The sequence below is a fragment of the Tachypleus tridentatus genome, chromosome 3 (assembly GCF_004210375.1).
Source record: "Tachypleus tridentatus isolate NWPU-2018 chromosome 3, ASM421037v1, whole genome shotgun sequence".
Taxonomy (NCBI): Eukaryota; Metazoa; Arthropoda; class Merostomata; order Xiphosura; family Limulidae; genus Tachypleus; species Tachypleus tridentatus.
In genome coordinates this window covers 22526603-22550585 of record NC_134827.1, presented here as the reverse complement: position 1 = coordinate 22550585, position 23983 = coordinate 22526603, and the positions used below count along the sequence as shown (strand labels likewise).

At 31.7% G+C, this 23983-nt stretch overlaps 1 protein-coding gene across 14 annotated transcripts in view; it reads left to right on the top strand.

The window, feature by feature from the left end:
* The window catches only part of LOC143246519 (polycystin-1-like protein 1), a 352075-nt gene that overhangs the window by 298504 nt on the left and 29588 nt on the right, over positions 1-23983 (top strand). For all 14 annotated transcript variants that reach the window (XM_076493355.1, XM_076493361.1, XM_076493363.1 and 11 more), the window contains 10 exons: positions 125-394; positions 495-609; positions 4774-5002; positions 7866-7922; positions 8796-9032; positions 10123-10292; positions 11856-12066; positions 17490-17641; positions 20725-20825; positions 22312-22510. In XM_076493355.1, the coding sequence (XP_076349470.1) occupies positions 125-394; positions 495-609; positions 4774-5002; positions 7866-7922; positions 8796-9032; positions 10123-10292; positions 11856-12066; positions 17490-17641; positions 20725-20825; positions 22312-22510 (1741 nt within the window). The remainder of the gene's footprint in view (positions 1-124; positions 395-494; positions 610-4773; positions 5003-7865; positions 7923-8795; positions 9033-10122; positions 10293-11855; positions 12067-17489; positions 17642-20724; positions 20826-22311; positions 22511-23983) is intronic.

Here is a 23983-nt window from a genome sequence, read left to right as displayed (position 1 = left end):
CGTCTTTGCTTGTGAGAACTATTTTTTATCATTGCCTATGCTTATAGGAAAAAATCTGAACTTGTGATTATCTTTGAAAATCATTGTTTAATGTAGTTTCTGTTTACTTAACTGTTATTCGCAGGTTCTGAACATTTTGAAGGAAGAGCCATGGAGTCTGTGACCATGGGCATTGGTCCTGTAAATGGTCGTTGTACCATAGTGCCACCAAGAGGTGATGAACTAAGGACATTTTCCCTACACTGTATGGAATGGAAAACTGACCACAGGTTTCTGTTCTATGAGCTGAGCTACTCTCTAACCCCCAATAGCCCTCATCATTTAATCTATAATGGACTGAGTAAAGAAATTAAGTTTATACTCCCAGCTGGCTTACCATCACACAATTACAATGGTAAGTTTAAGAAAATCTGATAAAAGTTAATCAGTTTAGATATGTGTCCATCATTTTTGTATCGCATTACTTATGTAACTTGTTTGTTCATTTTTTGTAGTTTATTTGGATGTTGTCATCAGGGATGGCCGAGGAATAGGAACCAAAGTCTGTTCTACTGAAAGACGGGTTGTTCCTATTAGGTGGAACCACAATTCAACAAGAGATTCTTTCATGTAAGTGTTGTGAGTTATGAAAAGCATAAAGTTGATAAGCAGGTTATTTTCATTTTAGATTTATCTAATATTCTATTAAAGAGTTCATCAGAATTGCAGAGTGCAGTTTGTGGTGCTTGTTTTTTACTATTTGAATTGAAACCAGTATAAACACTTGAAGGTTAATCAGAATAAATATTAAAAATTAAGGTGTAGTGTGTGAACTTGTACCGACCAGAATTTTTTGGGTGTCTTGATTGTCAACCCTCTATCAGTAATTTTAGTGACTATTATGTGTAAATGGTGTACTGTTGAGATAATAAAATATTCATATGGTAGAGATATTTGAATTTCTTTTGAAGACAAAGAATGGCCACAAAGGTTTGAAACTTCTGTCTAGTTTATAAGTTTAATTTCACTGATACAGGATTTAGCCACAGAAAAAAAACCTGTAGAGAGAAATTGTCAGATATACCTCTATATGAGCACTATATAGTTTACAATAAACCAAAAGCACCAGATTGTTTTGATATGTAGAAATGGTTATGCTGCAATAAATTATCAATGGTTCATTTAATTTTATCATCTTGTTTAGATAATGTATATAATACCTAAATATATGTTAATTAGAAGGTGGAGATGATAACTTTGTAACTTATAATGACAGAGTGTCAGTTATCAGTAATTCTCTACACATGATGCTCTGCTAGAAACAAAACTTGCATTACCTTGTAAGTTACTGTATATTTTTAATGGTAATCTGAAGTTTTTCGGAAGTTTATATCTCGCACAACTGAGCTAAGATTCTATAATATTTCCAGTCATAATACGTTAGAAATATGCTTCAAATCTTGGTATGCTGCAGACCTTATATAGTTCAGCAAACTTTGAGATACATATATATCCAGCAAGGTGTCATAAAAAACATGGTGATTTGTAAACTATAAAATGTTTCTTACTGTAAATATAAACTTACAAACCCAACAATGGGTATTGAATTAAAGGGCAAGTTGCTTTGGAGTACATCATACATTTATTATAAAATGAACATTTCTATATAGAAAAGTTCATAAGTAAATGTATCAAATGCTATCTATCCTATATAAAATATTTTTTGCCAACCTAGGTAAAGAAGGTATGTTAAATTAAGAGATATTTGTGTTGTAATTGAGAAAAGTGTAATATATAAATACAAATTAATGGTGATAATTTTTACAGGTATACAACAAATGTTTTTGATTTGTACTTATTTCTCATAATAGTTTTCATTTATATTTTGCATTGTTTATCATTTCATATTATTGTAATAAAGGGAAAGAGTTAAGGTAATTAAGGAAGTCTGTACAGGATGTGAAAACAGTAATAACTACAAATGTTATTTCGCTTCTTGAATGGTATTAGGTTCTAAAATAGCATTTAACAGAACATTTGATAAGTAATGTGATAAATAAATATAAGTGGTCAAATCTGATGCTAAATATTTTTTATAGGGTATATGTGAACAATCATTTATATACCCCTGATCTCCTCTTTTCTGGATATATGTTCAAAGAACAAATTTAAAAACAACACTTTTTTCACTTATTTGCAGAGCCAATGACCATACCTCTATCTTTCATAAGACACTGTTATGGAATTAACTATAACAACATATATTATTTGTTTCTTACTGTTAAAACTTGTAGTTTTAACTGGAATAGGTCAGTATTAAACCCTTTATTGCTAGTTAAAATAAGAATGTTTTGTTGGAGGTTTTAATATGTTTTTAAATTCAAAAATTTAATAATTCTAAAGGTTTGTAAAAGACCATTATACTCCCAGGTCAAGGCCAAGAATCCTTTAAGGATTTAGTAGTGGTATCAATAGATATAATTGTTAGTGTCACAACATTATGTACTGGAAGGAAGACAACATCTAAGCAGTGAAATGCACAGGAAAATGAGCATTACATATCACATATTTGAGCTTTTCTTGAGGGGTGCTTGTGTGAATTAATGAAAAACCATTGTAGAAATGACACCTGTATTCTTGCATGTATTTAATTGTTGTAATATCATGAGGAAATTGAACTACTTGTTACTTGTATAGTAATGTAATTATGTTGCATAATGATTGATACTGGGAGTCCTTTAGGGAGTGAAAGATAACAATGAAGAAGAAATAATTTTATTTGGGATTACATTTGATAGTTTTTGTTTTAAGTTATGAGTAATAATTTCCTTGTTTCCTTTGTGTTTGTTGTTTGATTTTGCTTGTTCTTGAAAGTGATTGGGATAAAGAAAAAAAATTTTTTTTTTAGAATCATAGAAGGTGCCTTTTTTTGGAACAACTAGGAAATGTGACAAAATGAACACCATTTAGAAAATTTCAGCAATAGAGAACATTGGCCAAACTTTCATTTCTGTGTCCTGTTACTGGGATTTTAGAACACTTTTAATGAGCAGTGTTTTAAAGTAAAAATAACTTTTCTAGTTGTATAGCAGACTTAAATGTTTGTAGGTTTTGTATTTTTAACTCTTGTTAGGTGAAGCATAATAGTGCAAGTGTCCAGTGGTTAATATAAAATTATGTGATATGTCAGTGATAAATTTGGAGATAACCAAACAGCACTCTCCTAACTTGTTTTTAGAATAATACACACACACATATTCAAACTAGTTAATCACATGAACAACAAATTCTCTACACCATAGAGAACATAGGGATATCATAAACACACTTTACACTATAGAGAACATGGGGATATCATAAACACACTTTACACTATAGAGAACATGGGGATATCATAAACACACTTTACACAATAGAGAACATGGGGATATCATAAACACACTTTACACTATAGAGAACATGGGGATATCATAAACACACTTTACACTATAGAGAACATGGGGATATCATAAACACACTTTACACTATAGAGAACATGGGGATATCATAAACACACTTTACACTATAGAGAACATGGGGATATCATAAACACACTTTACACTATAGAGAACATGGGGATATCATAAACACACTTTACACTATAGAGAACATGGGGATATCATAAACACACTTTACACTATAGAGAACATGGGGATATCATAAACACACTTTACACTATAGAGAACATGGGGATATCATAAACACACTATGAATTTTACTCTTCTTGTCAAAAATCCACTCAGGCCTAATCACTTACTTTATAATTTCATTTGACAAACCAAACTTTCTTTTTCCTATCACACTTGTATTCTATGTATAATTAACTTTCAAATGTCACATGAGTTATCACAGTCATATATTCTCTTCCAGTAGTTGTTTGGTGTTCTTTCTGCAAAATGTCCCTTTGGTTCATTTGTCCAATTGTACTCTGGCTGATTCAGTAACTATAGAACCACACTCTGATGGAACAACTTGTTCTTTTTTCTCCTTTTAGTCTTACTACAACATGTTAAACATTAAGACTATCACTTCTACCGAAGTTAACTCAAAAAGAAACATTCTTCTGCTATTGTCTTTGTCTATCTGTCTTTTCCCACTTATCTCCTATTTATATATTTATTCCTAAATCATCTGCTCACTATATTCTCAACATCAATGAGTTACAAACACAACTTCCATTAATTGTCTCCTTTTAATTCTCTTATAATGAAAAACAACTAAATAATAATAAAATATTCTCTCACAAAATAAATAATAATAATATCTACACTGAACAGTCTTTTATATCCTGACATTTGCAAACCTCTCCTCTCCTTCCATTAGTTGAGGAAGAGAGAAACTTGTAATTAACTTAGTTATTTTAGGGTCTAATGTAGAATTAGTTCATTTGCAAAATATCTTTGGGGGCTAGATCATAATTATAGAATATAAGTTTATTAGCATTTGATTGGATAATTATCTGCTTTAAGATATGAAGTTCTATCTTCCAGAGAATGGACTAACATGAGATGAAAGTTTACATGGTTCTCTGTAAAATTATTTTCTTTGTATTTTGTCACTATGCAAAGTAAAAATTTATCTTTGAATTTTTTTTTTTTTTTAATTTCCCACACTTGAGGTTTGTAATTTTCTTAGTATAGGGATACTCAATATACCGAGTGGCATTATAGTATTTTAAAACTGTAAGCTCACTTCACGATATCTTGTAGTGTTATAAGTTATTGATATTAATGATTTTGTATTAATTATTTTCAGTTACAATACAACATTTGATATTCGCTCTTCCTTCAACAAACTGGTTGGTGAAAAGGATGTGCAAGGCTACTTACATCAGATTCATGTACTGGCTAATTCTCTAAACAACAATATTTTGCCTGATCCCACTCATCGTGTTAAAAGAAGTGCTGGGACCAGCAGGAACTTGCGGAAGAAAATAAGAAACAAATTTATTCATCTTGTTGGAAATTTACACTTTTTTACCAAGGTATAGAAGTGCTTTAACATAAGGCAATCCATACCAAACTTGGCATCCACTTTATTTTTCTATATATGTAGATATTATGATAAAAACTCTTTATACAAATTAAGTCATATTTTGATCAGATGATAGTTATGTGTGCATATAATTTGACTTTGATTTGATGATTTAAACATTTGAGAATCTCTTAAGAAAACTAAGTGTATAGGGTTGAGGAGTTGTCTGTATTTTAGTGCTCTGTAAGTGTAGGTAGATACTTACTTTTTGGGAAAAGTAGCTTTTTTTATTTGAAGACAAATGATAATCTCCGTTTATATTTGAAAATTACTAGAACTGATTTATAGAGAGATTATAGCATAATTGAATAATTGTATATTCTAATGTATTGTTCAAAATTGTGATCATTGTTCTTTTTTGTGAAACTTTATAAATATTAAATTTGTATCACTAAGTGCTGAGGACCTTTATTTTGAAATGTTAAGTTGTGCTTACTTGAAGACTATAAAACCATTGCTACTGAAATTTATTGTAAAACTATGGCATCAGTTTACCACAGCACTTGTATTGGTTTACTAGTTTTTATATATTAAGTTTTGAAATTATATTGTGAAATAGTCTGGTGATGTATTGAAGAAATACTAATTTCTAAACCACAGCTTTTGTATTAACATAAAATATATTAACAGTGATTTTGAGTCTTTTCTCATAACATTAAATGTCTGTTCTTTCATTATGGAGGGATCCAACTTAAAACATCATTTCATTAGATAATTCAAATAATATAAGCAAAGACCCAAACATCCTGTAGCATCAGTATAAACATTAAGTATGTTAACAGTGATATTGATTTGAGTCTCTCCTTTAAATATTGAATGTCTGTTTTCATCATGAACAAACCTCATTAATACATCCTTTGATTAAATAACTGAAATAACATGAGCAAGGATCAAGAAATCTTAAAAAGTTTCGTGTATTTTTGATGGTCCTCTTTTTCACCAGTGCTTATATTAAGCACATGGCACTGGAACAGTTTACATTTTCATAGTTTCAGTTTATTAATTTGTTTTTCTTTATCCTTCAAACAAACAACTTTAAGAAACTCAAAGTTTCCTATTGATGAGGATATCAAGATATTTCTGTATTAGGCAACAAGAAAAAACTAACATTGAACACAAAATGAGTGGGGTCGTAGCTTTCTGTAAGCTGTGTATTCTTTTTTTGTTTTTGTATGCATGTGTCTCTCCCTGTCAGTAAGGGCCTGGCATGGCCAAGCGCGTAAGGTGTGCAACTCGTAATCTGAGGGTCGCGGGTTTGTGCCCGGGTCGTGCCAAACATGCTCGCCCTCCCAGCCGTGGGGGCTTTATAATGTGACGGTCAATCCCACTATTCGTTGGTAAAAGAGTAGCCCAAGAGTTGGCGGTGGGTGGTGATGACTAGCTGTCTCCCCTCTAGTCTTACACTGCTAAATTAGGGGCGGCTAGCACAGATAGCCCTCAAGTAGCTTTATGTGAAATTCCAAAACAAACAAACAAACAATCCCTGCCAGTAACCACTGTGAAAACTCAAGGTTAAAAGCTATGAAGTCTGGAAGTCACTAAGAGTAGATACAGTTCTTAGTAGAGGATAAGCATCTCTCTTGTAAAACCCAAAAAAAATGAGAGGAATCCACTTTTCTTCTTTAGAATAATTACACTATGTAATATTTTTTTACTTTTTCTTGTTCCTGGACAAAAAGTGTTATTTCCCAATTGCTTATGCCTAAAGTAAATGGAAAAGACCTATTTTTCTCTTCAAACTTTACTTTTTTGTGACCTAGTAGCATGTAATGAAAACATGATGGGAGACTATATTTGGGGCTGATACGTGAAAGTGATTTACATTACAGTCACAAATCTTGAAACACTACTCACTTCTAAACATTTTTGTATAACTTTAGTATAAATACATGTAAATCTTGATTCATATGTTGTTTTTTCAGATCCTTATGTAAATGAAAATATGCAAAATTGCCCATTTTTACATAGAAAATAGGTTAATTTTTAAATTTCATTATCCAGGTCACAAAAGCAGAGTTTGAAGGGAATAATGGCCATTTTCTGTACTGTTACAATATAAGGAATTAAGAAATAACACATACTATCCAGGAAAAAAATTTGTGTGACATGGTGCTATAAATGTTACTCCAGAAATTTTGCTCAAGTTGTTTACTTCTTCTGTCATTACCTTTTCCTCCTTACAAATACCACTAATTGTCCAGCTATACCTTTTTATCATGTATGTTATAGTTTCTGTAATATAATTTTAATTTTCCTTATTTTACAGTGCAACACTATCCTTGTTATCTAGATCTTCATTTTTTCTTGTTTAAATGAAATGTTTCTTTTTTTTCTGTTTAAACACCATGTTTTGTCTCATTTCTCCTATAACAAATCTACTTTTTACAAAGGAGAAGTGCCTTTGGACTAAATTCAACCTTTAGATTACTAAAAAGAAGATATATGTATAAATGTTATTGTCTTTGTTTTAGTTGAAACACTTTTAAAAATAATATTTATACAAAATTCTGTGCTTTAATTTAAGGGTTGGCATATTTTCCCAAAATTTGAAAAGTTATTTTGGTCTATTATTAACACACAATAATAATAATAATAATACCTCATCACTTGTTTGGTAAAACTTTCTAATAAAACAAAAGTAAAAATTATTGTAACTCACAAAATTAACAGTAAATACTTGGATAACTAGCTTTTCAGTATAAAGTAGTATTTCAGAATACATTAATTATTACTTATTAAAATTCATTCTTAAGTGGATATTTTCAGCCATATTCTAGGTCTGTGAGAGGTATATAATTTTCACCTTATTATAGGTTGAAATCATCCAAGGACTTTCAGCTTTGGGTGCTACATTGCATAATCCCGAAGAGGTGAGCATAATTTTATGTTGTGTACATCACTTTTTGTCCACTTGAAATTGTGTAATTTTAGTATATTCCTATATACTAAAATATTCCAATACAGCTGAATCAAGAGTATTCTTGTCAAAATAATTGTGAACATATTAAACTAATATTTTTAGTTTATTATTTAAATTATTATGTATTCATCCAAATTGAATCACATCATGCAGTAGTAGAAAAAATATTTTCCATTCCCTGAGATGCCACAGAAAGAATATTATTCATGTGACATCTCTCTAATAATTAACCTCTCTCTTATATCAGACATTTTTTTACATTAGTAAGGAGTTTTTGAAAAAACGAAAAGCCATTTTTGGTTAAAGTAAAGTTTTAATGATAAACTTCTAGTGCATTTTTTTATGTAGTAATGAAACATTTTCTCTAACTGATAAGTATATAGCATTACCGTTAAAAACATTGATTATAATGTTTTTGCATTTAAATTGTTTTGTACCCAAATGTGCAGGACTGATTAAAATGATAGATTTTGTAGTTTGTGTTTAGATTTTTTAGGTATTTTATTTTTGCGAGTATATCTACATCTATCTAAGTTTTAATTTTTTTAAATTGTTCTACGTGAATTTCAGTAACTTTTATCTTTATTTGAATCTATCCTAAGCCTTAAGAGTTCTATTTATTTTTACTTAGATTCTCTATCAGTTGAATTTTTACAATATCATCCATGAATCTTCTTCACTTACCTTTCATATATCCTCTATGTTTATAATTTCTAGTGATGAATTACCATGATTGAATCTTTTCTCGTAATGACTTTGCTTCTTTCTTTTTTTTTTTTGATGATTTATCAGAACTAAATCTTGTCTTATTATTATTTTGTAGGTCACCATTCAGGGAATTGAACTGGCTCTAAACATTACCAAAAGAGCTCATACAAAATTCAATTTATATTGTAACAACAGCCAGATGTGGTGCTCTGATGAATCCATTATGATAGTCTTGGCAGAGCTGATTCATGCTGCTTCACACTGTACCATACAGAACAAACTTAACAAAGAAGAAGTAACACTAAAGCAGTTGGTTTCTAGTGCACAATATCTTCTTCACCATAGACTGAAGGTAACAAAATGTTAAGATGCTATTAGAAGCTCCTATCTAAGGTTGAATTTATGTGAATAATTATTTGAGTTTTCATTTTTTGAAACTTAAAAACTAACACATTTAATTACATGCAATTAAAATGGAAATTAAAGCTATACAATCTATATCAAAAACACTCAATGTAAACTTAATGAAATAATAATTTGTTTGTACACAATTCTAAAAATGAAATTGGTCCCAGTCCTAAAGTTACAAAAAATACTAAACTTATTGTACAGAATAAAAAAAGAAAACACCTATGAGACTGAAAGTTTAATGCTAGACAATCTAATGTAAATTAGGTAGACAACTAATGAAACTTAAACATATACAAAGTCCCTTTTGGTGGTGTTTTATTATCTTTCTGTCTAATTACTCTTCAAAATTTAAAATTTTATCTTTGAATGATGTGTGATTTCATACCATATGTATTTAAGTGTTGCAATTCACAAAACTAGGTGATAAAACATGAGTGCCAGGAGGTTTGAAGAATCATAAATGTATGTATGTTTTAAATGATGTTTCATCAAAAGGAGGCCAGTTTTTGTCTGTAAACATAGCTATAATTACTCTATATTTTTCACAACAGTTCAAAAAGTGTTGAAAATTTAATTACTCATGATGTTGTTAAAATTTGAATGGAAAGAATAAATAAATGTGAAACGTAAAAACTGTATTGGTTAATTGTTATGTTTAGCATACCAAAAACTAACGATTTCCAAGTTATATAATGATGAGAGAACTATCAAATCTGCTTTACAAAATAAAAGTTTAGGTGTTTTTGAAGCTTCTTCTCACCAGTGGCCATTGAAATAAAAATATCAAAACTTTTGCAATATGATCAAGTGGCTGAGGATTTGTTTTCTTACTACTTGAATTCAAAGCTAAAATAACACTATACACTTTGAACATGAATGTTTAATAAAATGAATGATACGGGGATATGGCAAGTATTAAAACAACTAGTTTGTGTGTACTTGTTTCTCAAGTCACTTGGTTGTTATAAAGATATGAAACATATAAATATGTAAATTTTATGTTAAAGTCTGTTTTACTTAAAATAATTCAGGAACATCTTCGGAGCCAGGTACCTTACGAAGAACCCTACACTTTTACTTCTCCAATGTTGTCAACATTGTGTGGTCGTCTCTGGCTCAAGCTTTTCGATCCTGTTGTTTTACACATTGAACAAATGCAGTTGGCCTTATCTGCTTCCCTCTTTCATCAGCTTGTCAATAGGTATTAATTTAATATATTCTTGCTTTTTATTGTGTAATTTGGAATCTATTTATTGTTTAAAAATTTTGATTTAAGAGTACCTGTAATGTTTGTTTCATGTGTATGTTAAAGATAAGTGTTCATTGGAATTCATTGCACATTTTTAAATATATACTGAGTTACATTTTCTATGTGTATATAGATTATTACTGTTTAGAAATAAAATATTAAATTTATTTTTTATTAAAATATAGAACAATAAATCAAGAAGTAAAGAAGAAAGTAATCTCTTCTCACTAAGACCTTTGTACTCAGTTGCTGCTGGATGTGGGTTGTTAAGCCTTTCAAAATTTCAAACATGAAGGATATAAAACTATTTTTTAGGTTTTACACACACACACACACACACACACACACACACATATACAGTTGAATAACCAAAAAATCATAAATAACTCTACTGATACCTCAGAATTCCGCTATAATTTATTAAGCCTAGTAACCAAGATGTATTTAGGTTTTAAAAAATATGAAACATAGAGCAAACTAAAGACACAACCTACCTCCTTGAAATCTTGCATTGAAAGAATGCAGTAGCCTTTTTACAGATTAAAATGACTGAGAAAATCCACTCTAGGGACATTCTAAGCTGGTGTTTGGTTATTTATGTCATTTTTGAAGTAAATATTTACAAGTGACTGTTTTCAAAAATGGAAATATGTGAACAGGGCCACTGTATTTGATTCAGTATGTAAGTCATGTGTCAGCAAAATAAAAATATATTAGGTTCTTATTTTATATTCTAGCTTGATAATATTAGTAACTAGAGTTCCTAATTTGTACAAAACTAAAAACTTAATAATTTAACATCAAAAATATCTAATTTTAAGCAGTGCTGCAGTCAATATACCATATGACTTACTAAAATCTATATTTAGATGTGTTTTTATATAGTGAAATTAAGTAAATATATTTAAATGGAGTTAAATAAGTAAACAAAATCATGAGGAAGGACTGTGTTAGAAGCAGGAAATTCCAACTTCTGAGTAATTGTATTATAACCATAATTTTTTAAGCCAAAACAAAACACGTTAAAATTAATCAAAATATGCTGCATTTTTTAAAAAAGATCCAAGGGTACAAGCTACAATGTGGGATTATAAATTTTAGTGAAATTAGATAGCTATTATACTTAATTTCATAAAAATTGAACAAAGTAATGGAAGGTGCAACATAGTTAGTGACCATTCACATACATTGAATAAATTTCAGTGAACTTAAACCTCCAAAACCCAGGATACATTTTATACAGAATGTGAGTCCTACTTCTACAGTCACCTCCAAATCCTAGGATACATTTTATAATCCCACATTGTAGCTTGTACCCTAGGATCTTTTTTAAAAAATGCAGTGTATTTTGTTTAATTTTAATGTGTTTTGTTTTGGCTTAAAAAATTATGGGAATAATAACTGTGTATGTGTGTACACATGCACACGTTATGAAAGTTGTCTGTCTTTTTGCCACAAATTGTGGATACATTCATTGCTGTGAATTAAAATTTTGTTTTCTAATTTCTTTGAAAGACCGAGGATTCCGCATTGTACTGCCTTTTTCATAGAAGCCTACAACTTCAGCCCATTCTTTACTCGGAGAAGTGGAAAAGAGCCAGAAAAAGTTGTTGTATTATCATTATTTAAGTGTAATGAAAACAAGGAACTCATTTTACCAAACAAAACACAGAAGGGAGATTCTCTATTAACTGTCCAGTTCCCTAAAATGAATAAGGAAAATAAGGTTAGTTTAATCACATTATTTGAGTGATCATAAACATTTTATTTCTTTATGAGTTTTAGTAAAAAAATTTCCAAAATATGAAATATTGTGTGGGATTTAAGCAAATAAAACAGGAAGTTTAATAAAGGTGAAAGGAAAAGGAATAAACCAGCTAACAGTATATGTTAAAAAATAGTATATCTGTAGGTATTTTATCTGGCTGCAAACTGTTATAATTAATAGATCTACTCTTTACAGTAAAATAAAACAAGGAAAATATTTCTGTAATGCATTATGTTATTATTATTAAAAAAGCACAAAGAACTGAAATATATTGGAGTAAGAAAACCTTTTAGAAAAATATTAAACTTTTAAAAATATTCTTTCTCTTTTAGTATTATGGTGTATTAGGTATAAATTTATAAACTTAAAAACAAGAAGTGACCTTGGTTAATAGTAAGTAGAAGCTACAGTATTCTGTCGAATTTCAAGATGTATAAAGATAAAAGTCCTTTTTTATGTATGTATATATATAGAGTTTATAGATAACGTAAACACTTTTTTATTATATTTTAAAGATAAAGACTACTCTTTTCATTCTGTATTATATCTTAAAAGTAATATGATACACTTTCTGCTTTATTAAAACTTGAGATAAAAGATATATTTTCTTTATAATATTTTAGAGATGAAGGGTATCTTTCATTCTATACTATGTTTTAATTGGCACTATTCAGTTAATATTTTTTGTTTGATCATCAGAGTAAATTTAAGGTTGAGTCACATTTGTTTGAATATTTCTTGTTTGTTTTGCAATGACCCAGAATTCATAGAAGAATATATAAACTAAAATGTGCTTTTTTTCATGTGATAAATCCAAAATTTTTAGAAGTTAAATGAATTTAAGAGGTATTGCACTTTTTTCTTTATTACAAATTTTCACTGATATTTCTGTTAGCTAACTGCAGTTATTTTAGTTGTTTTTATGATATTTGCAACTCTTTTATTATAGTGTTTGTGTAAACCTAACACTGGCTATAGATGTTCTAAATTTCATGATTTAGTTATTGAATTAACAATTTCATCCTTAGTTTTTTCTTTTAAAAACATAGCATAGTTGCTTTAAAATACCACCTCTCAGTGTGAATTTCTGTATGTGGTAAGGGAACCTCCCTGAGAAGGTTCTGTTCTTTCAGTTTACCTTCTCTGGGATCTAAACATCCAACCACATGTTTAACATGCATGGAGATTCATGAAGGGGAGGAGAGGATCCTGGTGGTTGAGGGGTCTAACCCTAACACACAAATTTGGCCTTGAATTTCTGTTGACAGGTGACCTTGGAGTCCCCCCCTCAGGGTCAATTAGCTGGTCCACTTGAGCTAGGATCAACCAAGTACCAGTTTTTAATGTTCTCAGTGGGTGTTGTGGACATTGTATCTGATGCTGGTATTTGGGTATAATGCTCACTATTCCCTGGTGTTGCTGCATTGTCCTTGTTTGGTACTGTAGTGCATCCTCTGTAGGACTTCATGGTGGGTAGTTTCAGTGGGCACCAAAACATTCTCTCTTTATTATGGATCCCCCTAATCAAATTCCAAAAAAATAGTGAAAAACAAACCATTGGTGAATGACCACATCTTGAAGATTCTGAAAAGCAATCTTCAACTTCTTCAACACCTGTACCTCATTTTCTGATAATATTCTCTTTATCAGACAAATCTTTAGAGCATATGTCTCCCTTTTTTATTCAGAAGAGACTAGAGGGGCTTGCTGGCTCTCCTTAGTCAGTCAGAAAGCTGTATTCTGATGGCATGTTAGTGTAAGCATGCACTCCTAAACACAGTGAACTCCTCTTGCATTTGAAAGCTATTGGGGACATACTTATTGAGGTTACTCCCCATGCTAATTTGAATTTGTCATGAGGAGTTATTGTTGAGAGGGAGTTGAAGAACATCCTTGAGTCAGAGATCCTCACTGGTTTCTCCACCCAAGGAGTTTTTACAGTGAGGGGTATCTCCAGTTGCAAAGTAACCCGTTGGGTAGTGATCATTTTCATGTAATTTTGAGAGAGACTGGCCACTCAACCTGCGTGCTCCAGTGGAAGCTGGATCAAGCCAACTGGCCCTCTTTCACTTCTCTCTCGGAACTTGATCCTGCTGTCATCTGTAAGCCATCGATAGATGACTGCATGTCAGCAGCGACTGACTGTTATCCAGGCAGCTGGTCAATGTATTTTTAAAACCTTGGCATGTTCACCATGGCATTCTCATCTGTGGTGGAATCTTTTCTGCCACATGACATGGAAGATTCAAAAATGGGCCTTGGACACCTTTTGTAGATACTCCATGCTTTCAAACTGCATCACTTTTCAGAGGGCCCATGCACTTGCTCGGCAGGTAAGATGCAAAGCCAGAAGGAATCTTGGATTAAATTTACAACCAGCATCTCTTCTGCCACCAGTTCCAAAGTCATATGAGATAAGATTCAGAAGGTCAGTGGGCAGTATTATTCTTTCCCCTTTTGATCTTGCTCTCTGATGGCCAGGAAATTGCTGATGCCCAGAGCATCACCAATACTCTTGGTGAAAGCTTTTGCCAGGTATCTAATACTTCTGCTTCATCCTCTACTTTCTTAGCCATCGAGACTTGGGCAGAGCGATCACCGCTTTCCTTTCGGGCTGATTGCCTCTTTGATTATAATTGCCCCTTTACACTGGTGGAACTCAAGCTGGCTTTTCATTGGCAGTACATCTTCAAGCTAGTAGTACATTGATCAGAACTAATGATATACACTACAAGATTTTGCATGATCTTTCTCTTGCTGTTCTTGTGGTTGTTTTAACTGTGTCTGGCAAGAGAATGTTTTTCTTGATGCAAGGCTCCAAACCATTGTCCTATCTTTCTTTAAGCCTGGGAAGGATCCCAAGATTCCTTCAAACTACTATCCAATTGCTCTGACGAGCTGTCTCTGTAAGACCTCAAAGAGGATGGTTAATGCTCATCTTGTTTGGTTCCTCAAATCAAACAACCTCCTCTCACCCACCCAGTGTGGGTTCTGGTGACAGTACTCTACCATGGACCACCTGATTCAACTTGAAACATCAATCAGAGAAGCCTTTCTCAAGTGACAACATCTTGTGTCAGTATTCTTTGACCTTGAAAAGGCTTGTGGTACTACACAGAGGTACGGCATTTTCCGAGACCTTCATTAATACGGGTTGCGTGGCCATTAACCCATTTTTATCATAATTTTTTTAATGGGCAAGCGATTCCAAGTTCATGTGTTCTCAACACTTTCCTGTTCTTTACTACAGGAACTTGGAGTCCCTCAGGGACGTGTTGCACTTTCTGCATAAAGATTAATGCCATCACTGGACTACTCCTTACTGTTGCAAACCATCTCTATGTTAACAACTTCCACATCTTGTATCAGTCATTGAACAAAACATTTATTAAGCGGAAGCTACAGACTGCCCTCAAAAGCTTACTGAAGTGGACCACAGCAAATGGTTTTAACTTCTCTTTCTCTAAAACTATTTGCATGCACTTTTGCTACCAACAGGTTATTCATCCCAATTCCGAACTCTGCATGGTGAATTTGTGCTTCCTGTGGTCTCTGAGGCAAAGTTCATGGGACTTATCTTTGACCGTAAGCTGACCTTTATACCACATATCAAGCAGCTACAAGTCAAATGTACAAGAGTACTGAAAATTCTCCTCTGGTGTATGGCTCTGCCAGGACCTCGGCCTCAATGATGCTGGATCCTGTTCATCATCCGCTCTTCACAGGAGTTTTCTGCACTTCCGCAGTCCAGAGTTTGTATACAGTCTCATGAATCTACTCTATACCTCTGCCGTTTGCAACTGTCTTCACTGTATGCTTCAAAACTTTGATTCTTACCACAACATTCCACCAGGGATTGTGGTTTTTTTTTCTCAGTGGGCCATGCTTTTTCAAAACAGACAATCTGCCATTGTTCCTTTTGGCCTTCACATCCAGGCACAGTTGGACGAATTGGGTCTGTCCTTGGATAACATTGCTGTATCCACTGGTCAGTCCATCCCACCTTGCCTTATTACCATCTCCAAATGTGACTTTTCTTTGAGTCATCTGAGGAAAGTGGATACTCCCAATTGGAAATACTGTCTGTTATTCACTGAACATCTTTTATACAGATGGTTCAAAATCAGGTGACTCTGTGGGCTCTGCCATGGTTTGTTGTGGTTAAGTGGTTGTGCACAGTATGCCATCTACAGTTTCTGTGTTCACTGCCAAACTGCACGCCATTTCTCTTACCCTGGATCACATGGAAGCTAAGCAGTACTCAAATTGTACTATCTCTACTGGCTCACTTAGTTCTCTACTGGCCCTGGATTTGCTTTATGTTAGTTTTCATCCTGTTTTTGCCAATATTCAAAACTGACTAGCCCATTTATCTTTAGCATCTACTTCTTCTATCTAGTTCTTTTGGATATCAAGGCATGTTGGTATTCGCAGGAACAAGCTCACTAACACCGCAGCTAGGTCTGTCTACTCTGGTGCTATCACTGCTATACCTGTTCCATACATGGACTATGGTCCTGTATTCAAGGCAAGGCTCCACACTTGTTGACAGTCGATTTGGTGTGAGCAACATGAAAACAAGCTTTTTCCAGATAAAACCCTCTATTGGACTATGACTGTCTTGTTTCTGTAAGGATGAGAAAGAAGTTGTCCTAACTAGACTATGCATTGGTTACAGTTTTTTAGCTCAGTGTTTTATTTTATCTGGGACTGATACACCAGTGTGTACCATGCCATCATTACGACTCCGAACAACGCACCATTTCAGATGCGTTTTTGTCCCAAGGACACATTGGACAGTGTCATTGGAGATGGTGACACTGTTCACTTTACAAATGTTTTTAGTTTTTTAAAGGCCATTGGCCTTTTTAATGCTATTTAAATTTTTAATTCAAAAATAAGATTTTGTTTTGTTTTAATATGTTTCATTTTTACAAACTTTTTACTGGTTGTTTGGTGCAGGTAGCCTAGTTGCTTTGTGCCATAAAATGCCAAACAACCAACCAATCAACTTAAAATACCACAGTACCTAATATTCACACAAAGAAGTAATGATAGATATATCATTATTGAAGATTAATTACACTCATTGCTAAAATGATAAGAAATTTTTTCTTTTATTCCAACAAGTTGGTTCAAAAAAATTGTATTTTTTCAAGTTCAGTGTAATAAATTATGAAAGATTTTATGGTATCCATTATTCATCTCTATTGAAAATAATTATGGAAGCAGTGAATAAATTTATAAAAATTAAAATATTGTGGGATACTCCCCCCATTTATAAAAGTAAACTGTGTGTCATTATGTATTTCCATAACTATTTCTATTTCTGCATATTACATGATAAGATACCTCTATAAAATATTACTTTTATCATTCAGAAAAATATCTCGAGAAAGTTTATGTTGGTCCAAGAGAAAGTCAATCTTCATAAGTTGAACGTTACTAAAGAGCTGCTAAATTATACATTACTTATATTCCTTGAGTGTACAAATGAAGGCAGCAGTCAAACTCCTCTGGAAGTTATTTTCAGGTAAATTATTTTCTGGATGATCAGTTTACTTAAAACTGTTAACATGTAGTGCATGCTGATTTTTGTTTGTTAAACTGCTTTTATGTTGTATTACTGGCCTGGAGAACCTGTCTGCTGGATGGGTAAAATAAAAACTTTTTTGTAACAGAAGATTGTAACAGTAAAAGTGCAATAAAAATTTATAAGTGTACCAATACTAAAAAGAAAAACATACTGTTTTGAAGAATTCTATCACTATGAGACAGATGGGGGGTCCAACCTTCTTCATGTATCCTGTATTCATCAAGAAATGTGGAAGTGTATAAGAAACAGATACACACACATTGAAATGTATTTATATAAATTGGTAAGGTTTTTACCAGAGGTTTTAAGATCTGTGTAACTTTTTTTTTTAATGCTACTAATTATACATCATTACTTCAGTGTGTAATGAGTAATATTACACAAGTAAAGCAACTGATACATTTTAAATCATTTTGGACATTTATATGATATGATTACCAGTTATAATATTTTCTGTCTGGTTTAACTGGGGTTGTTTTAGTCAAGCTTATTGTGTTGATTGATTCACACAGAATGCTCCAAATAATTTGAATACAGTTACAAAACTTTAATTTTAAAGACAGTTAGAATACTGTAGGAACTATTGCATGTCAATTTAAAAACTGATTCACTTTACCTTATGCTAATTTTTTTATAATGGACTTAAATAAGGACAGTAGTGTTAAATAAAAGTTGTTGCATCAACATACAACTTGATTATTCTTTTAAAAGTTTCAAGTAGATGCAGTTGATGTATGGTGGTCTGAAAAATCTGCCATTCTGCTGTGCCTGAAACTTTGTCTCAACCTGAGTCATTTGATGGAAAGGTGAGCAAAGTTTCAGGTGTGTCAGTGTAGCAAATCAGCATCCAAGGTACAGGTACACAAACGCTTTTTGTGGAAGATGTTTTGTTTATTGCTCAGTAACTCACATTATTGAACAAAATCTTATGTGAAATAAATTCATGAGGCATTGTTATGTCTAAATAAGTGAGCTTGTACAAGGAGTGGCTATTTGTACATGCATTTTAAATATTCACTTGAAATATATTGTTAGAGCTAAGTGGCCTGAATTCTTACTTCACATTTAGACTTAGTTCAAACTGTATCTGATTGGCTAATTAAAAGATGATCACCACTGCCAAGTTGATAGCATCAGTGAGTAAAGTGTGATAACTAGTTCTTTATTAAAACTTCTCAAAAAAATAAGTCAGACTGCTGTAAATGTTAGCCAGTGATCTTGAAACAGTTAACACACTTTATTGTTGCAAGATACAAGGATGATAGGGTATATCACATCATCTGTAATAACAATATACCATTGCATTGCTTTATAAATGCTGATAGCATTTTAGTTTTAGGTCTAATGGCTACCAAAAATTATTTTTGAGGAAGTATAATGACTTTTCTTGGCATGTGCATCTTCATTAGTTCCTAACCTGCAGCCTAAACACCTGAAGAATTGTCTCAACCTGTGACTTGAAGCTAGGTGAGCAAAGTTTCAGGTGTGTAGACAACAGGAATAAATTATTCTCTCAAGTTTAACAGTATTTCTTAAATCTTATGAGATATTGTTGATTAAACGTTATAACCTTTGGATATTAAAGATAATAATAATGTTCATTTTATTTGCTAAGCAGTGTTTCACTGGTTTGTCAGTTAAACACCTCAAATGTTTTCCACTTATTTTATTTGTACAGTTAAACACCAGTCAGAAAAACAAAACTAAAGTCCATTATACAGTAGTTTTTAATTATAAGATATGACTAAAGATGGCACTAATAATGTTCAGTACAAATGTCACAATTCACTCCAGTAAAAACAGATAATTAAATCTTAATTGTTCACCACATCTGTGAATTAATTGTGAAGTAATTTTCAGTTCATTAACATTTTTTTTTCCTGTTTCTGTACTATTCTTTACTATATCCTGTATAATTGTGTTTAAACACCAGCAATTTTCTAATTTTCCATCTATTAGTAACTTATTTTTTCCCTTTGTGCACCTTCATCATTAAAAATAAGGTTCCATGGAACAGCCATTAATTTTAATGTTTTCGGTACTGATGCTCTACAATTATCTTTCCCTGGTTCATTTGAAAACTAACGATTTCTTTGTCTCCATTAGGTTCAGTTAGTTTTTGATTTTTCAGTCTTCAAACTCAACCATGATAGTCTTCAGAACATCAACCACAACAGTCATTACAGATTCACATTTAAAGTAGAGTTGTACCTATAACAGTCACAACCAGATTAAACCTTTAAGAACTGTTACAACACAAAACCAACTGAATGCTGGGTAAAACTGTAGTGTCTGTGATTTTCCAGATGAGGCCACATCAAAGCTAACTAACAATTTTATATTGTGCAAAAAGTTAGATAACTGTAGAAATTATTATGAATTCAGCCTGTTATCTCATGCCTTCTGAGTTGACATAATACAGGTTACTATCAAAGAAAAATTTCCCCTGAAACCAATCAACCAATGAATATGTGGCTTTCCCAGTGTTTGATAAACTATGAGAGTTGGCCTTTGAAATCAAATGGTGACCACACTCATTTATTAAAACATTATAATATTTTTGTAGAATATAAAATAGTTAGAGCTCTATTTTCAGTAAGATGGAATTTGTATGCAGGATATAATTATCAGAAATTATCTTGAGAGCAAAAACTGCAAGTTTAAATGTTACTAGAATTAATCTAGATATTAACAGAATACACTGAAATCAGATTTACATTGGACCAACAAGTAACTGAATAATGGAAAACAATAGTAGTAACTAAAACTTACAAATTTTATTTTTTTACAGATTAATGACAACACAAAACTTCAAAGTTTTGTTCATTATGTAACTCACAGTGAGATTGAGTACTAATTACTGTAAACTGTAGTTTAGACTGTACTAATCTAGAACTAAATTATATTATATATTCTTTCAGTGATTTTAATTATCAGGTTGACATATTCTGTGTTTTCTCATAATTTTAATTTGCCAAAGTAAGAATTCTTTCACACTTACCATATCTGTCTGTTTTAAGTTTGAATAGGTTTCCAAGTTCCAACAATTATATTTATCGACAGAAAACTAGTATTCAAGACTCTACTCTGAAAATATTTGTTCCTGCGGGATCATTAACAGGTAAGAACTAAGTATTGTGAAGTACTATTCTAGTAGTACATGTTTAACAAAGTAAACAGTCGTTGTTTTTTATTTGAGGAAGGTTGAAAATTGAAGTCCCCTTCCTTTTTAATGTATATTTGTAGTTCTTCACATATTTTTATGATACAGTAAGCAATCTTTTTATTGTTTTTGAAGTTTTGGAAATAGTAATGAAAATATTTCTTTACAAAAGATTCTAATAAAATTATTGGATTGTTTTAAAAACCTTAGGTAAATAGATAACAAGAACTGTACATTTAATTTATCTATTAAATGGTTGGTCTACTGTATAATATTGAATGATGAATTTGAGAAAATTTCATAACATTATTCACGTATCTAAAATGATTTCAGTTACTATGTAATAAAGCAAAGCAGGCTCAAAACCCCATAAGAGTTATGTTTGTTTTTAATGTTAGGAAGAAAGAGTTTGGTTAGAGAAGATTTTTATATCAAGGGCTTGGATACTTTAGGATTTTTGTATAAATAGTATTAACCGAATTTTTGTTTCATTGTTTGTGGCTTGTAAACAAGATGTGAAATTGTATAGGTTAGTATATTTGCGGGCCATAAAATGGACATTTTGCCATATATTTTGTCCCTGCTGTATTCATATTGTTGTTTTATGTTGTTTAACATAGTTTTTAAATTATAGATATAGTCTTTCTACTTCTGGGGGGAGGGTTCTCATTTTAGTAATTTTTTAACTGTTTTATCATTAGAATTCTACTTTGCTAGATGTGTACAAACAAAAGTAATAGTAATAACCACTATGTATCATAATGTATTCCAAGGTGAGTTCTGTTTTGTTTATAATTTCAGTGTTGGCATAAAATATCTTGAAACATGATTCCAAAGATTGATTCAAAATAGATTAATGAACAGTGAAGCAGATACTTTGTTTATTTTGAAACAACTGCCTACAAGTCTTACTTTTATGGTATACGACAGCTAGTTTATTATAAAAATTTGACATTCAGATTCGTTTTCACTTGTAAAAAAAATAGTTTTAACATTTATAGATAAATAAGTTATTTTCCTTTGTTTGTTTTAAATAACAGTTATGCTTTCATACTACAAAAGCAAACAGAATTAATCCATTGTAAGAAGTAGATCAGAAGTATTTTACGCTGCTCTTTATGTATCTAATTTCATAAAGTTGTTGGTGACTAATTTAAGATTTTCTGAACAATCAAGTTTGCTTATCATAGATTGAATGGAATCAATTTATATTGGTGTACAAGCATTGAGTTTCATGCTTGTTGTTTTGAGTTTTTTTAACATGCTAAGTACTTCAAAAGCACACACACACACAAGTTAAAATTGGGAACAAAAGTTTTAATGTATTTCAAAATGCAGTTTAATCAAATAATTTTTTTCTTGATAACTTTTATCAATTGAAAATGACATGTAAATATATTTTTAAATCATATATCAATTGTTGTTCTGTTTTCTTATGTATCAGAGATAGGCACATACTACCTCACAGTGTTGGAGTCACCTAAACCCATGTCTTTCTGGAGAACTGAGAATCCAAAATCAAGAACATACACTCTTGACCTTTCTTGGCAGCAGTGTGTTCAGTGGAAGAATAACACACAACTGTGGTCTTTTAAGACTTGCCATACAGAAGATTCCCAGAATATAAATGTTGTTAAGTGCAGGTGAAGTATAGTTTGAAAAATGAAATTTATTAAAATATAGGTATTTTAATACATAAAATATGTAAACTCAGATACTTTTAAGTTTGTGTTTGTTAACTGATTCTTGAACTGTTATGATGTAATCTGGACTTCTAAGACAAGAATAATTTTGTTTACTTAAACTATTACAATATTAAACTTTAGTTTTTAAAATACTACAGTTTGTTCAGAGACACTGTGTAGCTAGAGTATTTGTTGTTGATATTGTTTGGCAGGAGTGATTATACACATTGTTTAGTCTGAAATTAGGTTTTACAATAACTTTTTCAACTGTTTCATGTTAATGGAGCTCTGTCTCCTGAGATATGGTAAGCAGGTTTACAGTGGAAGTTTGAGCACAGTGGGTATTTTAGGCAGTTTGACAAACAAATTAGTTAAGAAAGAAAATGTTTTGTGTGGAAGTGATTTCTTTATGAAAAGCTAGATAGGATGAGGATAGCCCTACTTTAATAGGTAGAGAATAAGACTGCATTTGAAAGAGAAGGGAATAAAACTGTTAAACTGAGTGAAAATGACATCACTGTAAATTCAATTTATAAATAAAGAATCGTTAACCCATACTTTACAACTTGAGGGAAAAGCATGGAGATTTCTCAGAAACCTAAGCAACAGAAATATTATTTCTGATTTTGTTTACAGCAATTTATGTACTACAAGCCACCAACATAGAGTATTATGTGGCTCCAAAAACTTCACAAACCAGACACCTTCCTGCAACCTATACTTTCTGCCTTAAGCACTCACAGTTAGCTAAATTTCTTATATCCATTTTCAAACCTTTTATTACAAACAAATGTACAACACCTGACTCCTTCCATTTTTACCAAGAAATCCTTCAGTTTCCTTTCTTAAAAGTCATGATTAGCTTTGATATTACATTTTCTTACTGATATCATCTGGTCACAATTATTAATATTGCACTGTCTAATCTCTTTGCTAAAAGCATTCTTGTTAATAAACTTTCTGAGTCTGTTTTCAAATCAAATCTGTGCTTGAACTCCTGACTAAATATTTTCTTCTCTTTAATGATACTCTATATCATTTTTCTGCCACCATGAGCAGAACTGGATTGAAAACTGTCCTTCAAACTTCAACCTGTTTTCCACAGAACATATGTTGATGATACCTTCCTTATTTTCCTTGACTACTTTAATTCACAATACCCCTTTTGTACACTTCACTCATGAAATTGAGATAAATAACTCGATTTCTTTTCTGGACGTTCTTGTTAACTGTGAAACTGATGGCCTTTCTACTTCTGTCTGTTATAAAAGCACATTTACTGGCCTTAACAGTCACACCCTTCTCTTTCAAATGCAACCTCATTGTCTACTTACTAGATGGGGCCTACAAACGTGCCTCATCCTGTCTACCCCTTCACAAAGAATATCCTTCTATACAAAACATTCTTTTTGAAACGGTTACTCTAAGCAT